The following is a 5,574-nucleotide window of genomic DNA, read 5'->3' as shown; positions in this document are numbered from 1 at the left end:
TCCCCACCCCCCCAGTCCGCGCCCCAGCCTGCACTCAACCCTGTCGAACACGGCCTCACGTCCGTCTCCGCCTGCTACCTGTCTGTCTACCCATCCGTCCCTCCCCCCATCCCGTGGGGTAAGTCTTCAAGTAGTGCGTGCGCGCACACAACATTTTGACAGGTTCCACCACTGCCCTGTTCAGAACAATGTTGGACAGATTATCTGTGGAAGGGGGGGTTTAGGCTACCCCTCTGTGCAGAACTCCAGGGAAAGTGTGGGGGGAGAGAGAGAGAGAGGGTGGGAGGTCAGTCATTTAGAGACAGTGCCTGGACTGTCCAGGACTGTTCTCGGCAGCATTTCAGTGAGCCGAGTTTGTGTTTGATCATTGTACCTGTAAACAAAAGACGCGATCAGGGTTGAAACAGCTCTTTGAAGTCATGTTTCTATTGGGATCTTGAGATCCCCTTTGGATAATTGATATTCGGATAACCGAGGTTCCCCTGTAGTTGCAATATTAAATGTAGAGTTTATATTGATTTTTAATTAGAATTTTTGAAAATTCTCTGACCGTAGCAACTTCATTGCTATTCATTAAATTTAAGGCATGCATTTAATTTGCTAATTTGTTTCATTTTTGTTCACGTTAAAGAATACCAAACACCTTTTCAAGAATTGCAGTATCAACTGTTGCGGCAACTTCAGAGGCAAGTAGTAGCTGTTGAAAGAAATACTGGGAGTGGGCAGGGGAGCTGGCTTGACCATGACACAAGTTATTTTGATAATTATTAAACATTTAGATCTTTTCGAAGCTGAAACTGTTCAACATTTTTGAAAAAAAAAGTAAAATTTGTATTGAAAATTATTGGATTGTATGACACATTGCTACAGTCTTGTGTATTGACTCACAAAATAGTTATAGCACAGAAGGAAACCATTCAGCCATTGAATCTGTGCTCGCACTATGCAGAGCAGTGCACTCTCAATCCTTGCTCCGTAACCTGCAATTTTTGTTGTTATCTTCATGTATGAATTAAATTCCCCTTCACAAGGCAAAATTGAATCTGTTTGCGTCACGCTGTCTGACATGGCATTCCAGATCCTAGCCACTCAGTGCAGAGATAAATATTTTCTCATGTCGTGTTTGATTCTTTTACCTATTGGGCAGTACGGTGGCTCAGTGGTTAGCGCTGCTGCCTCACGGCGCCAGGGACCCAGGTTCAATTCCCGCCTCGGACAACTGTCTGCGATGGGTCTGCACATTCTCCCCATGTCTGCATGGGTTTCCTCCCACAGTCCAAAGGTGTGCAGGTTAGATGAATTGGCCATGCTAAATTGCCTGTAGTTTTAGGTGCATTTGTCAGGGGTGAATGTAGGGGAATGGGTCTGGGTGGATTGCTCTTCGGAGGGTCAGTGTGGACTTGTTGGGCTGAAGGGCCTGTTTCCGCACTGTAGGGAATCTAATCACCTTAAATCCAAGTCCTCTGGTCCTTTACCTCTCTGCCAAAGGAAGCAGTTTCTTTCTAAATAAAAGCAAATTACGGTGGATGCTGGAATCTGGAATCTTTCTGTTCACTCTGTTTAGACTCTAATTTGAACATTTCTATCACCTCTTCTCTCAGTCATCTCAAAGAAGAACAATCTCAACTCCTCTCACCTATTCCCTTCAGACCTGGGATATCTTCTCGTAAACCTTCTCATCACCTTGTCTGAACCCTTCTTAAAGTTGAATACCCGGAATTGAACGCACTACTCTAGTTGTAACAGAATATGTGTTTTCTAAAGGTTCTTCATGACTTCCTTGTTTAATATTCTTTTCCATTTTCTGTAAAACTCAAGATTCTGAATGCCCTTTTTAACTACTTCCTCAACTTGTCCTGCCATCTTCGATAATTTGTGTGCGTTTGAACCCAGGTTACTGCACTCCCTTTAGAACCATGCCCCTCAGTTTGTTTGGTCTCTCCTATCTTTCCCACCCTAGTGTATTGCTTCATGTTTCTCTGCATTAAGGTTCATCTTCCATATGTCTGCATGTTTCATCAGCCTCGTAAAATCTATAATTATCCTCACAATTTAGAGTAATTTGGCTTATCTGGGGAAAAAAAATTCTGAAATTGTGTTATGTAACCCAGGGGAAAAGTGGGGTCTGCAGATGCTGGAGATCAGAGTCAAAAACTGTGGCGCTGGAAAAGCACAGCAGGTCAGGCAGCGTCCAAGGAGCAGGAGAGTCGACATTTCAGGCATAACTCTTTCAGCAGGAATGTAACCCAAGCCTAGGCTATTATAGGATGTCCTTACTTATATTTCAGATTATATTCTGAAGTTCTGATTCCCACTTGAATTGGTGTTTAAAGCACTATACCTGTACATTAAAAACTGAAATATGGTACACTAATGACTGAATTTCTACATTGATAAATGAAATAATTGTTGAAACAAATGTTATATAAGAGGAAGACATAATATTTTACTCGCTGTGTCTCTAGTTGCTGCAGTCTCTGAGGTCTGCTTGGGACTGCATCTCATGGCTGGCTGCAGGGCGTTGCACCAGTGGATTCTCAGTGATGCATGAGCTCACCAGCATTACATCCTCAGTCTCTCCCAGTGATACCAGTCTGGAATGCAGGATTCCTGCTGCAGAGTGTGCCTAATGGCTAATAGGGCAAATCTGTCCTCCGTTCAATGAAATTGGCCTTGCTTAAGCTATGCATTCTTGCTCAGTGTCTTTTTTTCCATTGCTAATTGAAAACTTAAAAGATTATTATCCTAAACACTGTGCTACTGACACTCTATCTACCTTTTACCCAGAAAATGGACTGGTAATGCTTCATTCCTTGTTAGGTCAGAAACACTGCTCTCAAAAATTCTACTGAATACACTTCAGAGATACATCTTCCTCTTGTCACTGTTGCATATTGCTACCTCAGCTTATATTAAAGAAATTGAAGTCCCCCCATTATAACTACTGTATAGTTCTCATACTTATCTGTAATTACCCTGCAGATTTGTTCCTCAGTATCATTCTTAGTAGTTGGTGACCTATAGAATTATACCTAGTAGTTAATGGCATGTTTATCATTTCTTAACTCTAAGCAAGTGGATTATGACCTCGGTCCCTCCTTTGTCCACCACTCTTTTATCCTCTTAATTAATACTGCCATTCTTCCTGCTCTTTTTTGCCACACTATCCTCCCTGTATTCAGAAATATTTAGTACCCCTCTGTAATTGCCACACATCATATCCTCTTTTGGCTATTTTGACCTGTAGCTCACCTACCTTATTTTACCACATGTCTGTAGACTTGAATTAGATCTTAATGCAGTTCCTCTTAGTCTATTTCTACTTATACCTTACTATGTTTTACTCCAGTGCTATATCTCTCTCAGCCAGTTCTTTCTGCACATTTTCTACCTTTCCTCATACTGCATCCTAATTTCCACATCTCCAGCATTTTGCTGTTCCTTTTTTTTAAAACTAAGGATGGACTTCATTTATCTAATAGCTAAGTTTTGGATTTTGATTTGTTTAGCTTTCGGAGTGCTCTACATTGTGGGCCTTGCTCATTGAATAGATTTGAAGCAATAACTTCAAATTGTGAGCTAGCCACTTAACTTTGAAGTGCAATATACTATATTGGGATGTTGACAGGTTGTGCAATAAGTATCATATGTTAGTGTCAGTGAAGAAGTGAATTTATTGAATTTGTGCATCCACTTTATCATGCTTTTTTGTTGCAATTGCTGATATTATTTCAACTGTTTACTTTGCATTTGTGCTATTCACACTAAGATAGAGTTCAGATTTGGAATCTCTATGGCTCTTATGTTGATCTAGTTATACACATCGGTAACACACACAGCCAGAGTTTGTCTGTCATATATCAATTTCCAAATTTTCAGTTTTCCCTCTATCTTCTTACAGGAAAGACCCCAATGCATTTTTTTCATTCCCTGTTACTGATTTTATTGCTCCTGGATACTCTCTGATCATCAAACACCCAATGGACTTCAGTTCAATGAAGGAGAAGGTGAAGAAAAATGAGTATCAGGACCTGGAGGAACTAAAGGTGCAGTAATTGAAATGTTGGCTCTGCATGATGCCTAGTTAGCAACAAATATTTAAAACATGATCAAAAGATTTTGAAATCTCAGCAGAGCTTTTCTTTCCTTTTAAGAAACTCTAACCAGTCTGTCCCTTTCTTACTCCGTGCACATGGCTATTACCAGACTCTGTCCAGTCTCTGATGTTCAATACAGTGTCAGCACAATTGATTTCCTTAATTATGAAAGTAATCCTGACAAAATGTGATCACATTAAATGTGGCTTTGTTCATTATTGCAATGCACTTCTGCTTTTAAAGTCAGATGTATTATGCAAATGATAGGATGCTTGTAAAATATATGGTGAGCAGTCATTCTTAATATTTAAATTGAGAAAGTTTAAAGTACATTAATCACAGATCTGTTACATATTCGTATCAAAAATGTCACAAACATTTCTGGGATGGGAAGATCAACATAGGACCAGTGGAAAAGGGCCAGTAAAGATCAGCTGCTGGTTTTATTGAATCACACTCACTGGACATAAGGTAATTCACTGTCTTCCTGAACATCAGTATTACAGAAGCCATTCACCCCATTGTATCTGATCTGACTGCCGAAGTGAGTAATTCGGTAGTGCACTTCTCCCCAAACCCTGCACATTTTCCCCTTTGAGTATGTGTGCATGTGTGGATTTATTAGGAGAAAGTGAGGACTGCAGATGCCAGAAATCAGAGTTGAGAGTGTGGTGCTGGAAAAGCACAGCAGGCCAGGCAGCATCCGAGGAGCAGGAGAATCGATGTTTTAGGCATAAGCCCTTCATCCGGCCCAAAACATCGATTCTCCTGCTCCTCAGATCCCGCCTGACCTGCTGTCCTTTTCCAGCACCACACTCTCGACTTCTATAGATTTATATGGCTCTTGTTACAGAAATAAGCAAGTTTCCAAGCAACTTAGAATAACACTTGGATTTTGTTCCCAGCAATACAACAGACATGTTTTCTTACCTCATGTTTAAGCTGTGTCAATGCCATCTATACTAAAATCAATTCTTCTAAAGCATATTATTTTTAAGATCCATGTATGTGAAATTTAATTTCTGTTTAAAATGTTACATATAATGACATTCCTACAAGTCTGCTGGGGGATAATTTTCATTTCGGTGAGGTAAAAACAATGACTGCAGATGTTGGAAACCAGAGTCTAAATTAGAGTGGTGCTGGAAAAGCACAGCAGTTCAGGCAGCATCCGAGGAGCAGTAAAATCAACGTTTCGGGCAAAAGCCCTTCATCAGGAATACAGGCAGAGTGCCTGAAGAGTGAAGAGATAAATGAGGAGGGTGGAGGTGGGGAGAAAGTAGCATAGTGTGCAATAAGTAAGTGGGTGTGGGGATAGAGGTGATGGGTCAGGGAGAGGGTGGGGGAAGGTAGCAAAGAGTACAATGGGTGAATGGGGGTGGAATGACGGCGATAGGTCAGAGAGGAGGGTGGAGTGGATAGGTGGAAAGGAAGATAGGCAGGTAGGACAAGTCATGGGGACAGTGCTGAGCTGGAA

The 5,574-nt window shown here is 41.1% G+C and overlaps 1 protein-coding gene across 2 annotated transcripts in view; it reads left to right on the top strand.

Moving 5' to 3' along the window:
* Positions 1 to 5,574, top strand: part of brd7 (bromodomain containing 7) — a 54,707-nt gene that overhangs the window by 12,510 nt on the left and 36,623 nt on the right. For both annotated transcript variants that reach the window (XM_043706954.1, XM_043706956.1), the window contains exons 4-5: positions 632 to 686; positions 3,902 to 4,046. In XM_043706954.1, coding sequence (XP_043562889.1) covers positions 632 to 686; positions 3,902 to 4,046 — 200 coding nt within the window. The remainder of the gene's footprint in view (positions 1 to 631; positions 687 to 3,901; positions 4,047 to 5,574) is intronic.

The sequence above is a fragment of the Chiloscyllium plagiosum genome, chromosome 17 (assembly GCF_004010195.1).
Source record: "Chiloscyllium plagiosum isolate BGI_BamShark_2017 chromosome 17, ASM401019v2, whole genome shotgun sequence".
NCBI classification, from domain to species: domain Eukaryota; kingdom Metazoa; phylum Chordata; class Chondrichthyes; order Orectolobiformes; family Hemiscylliidae; genus Chiloscyllium; species Chiloscyllium plagiosum.
Note: the sequence above shows the minus strand (reverse complement) of the source record. Positions and strands in the feature narration are given on the sequence as shown.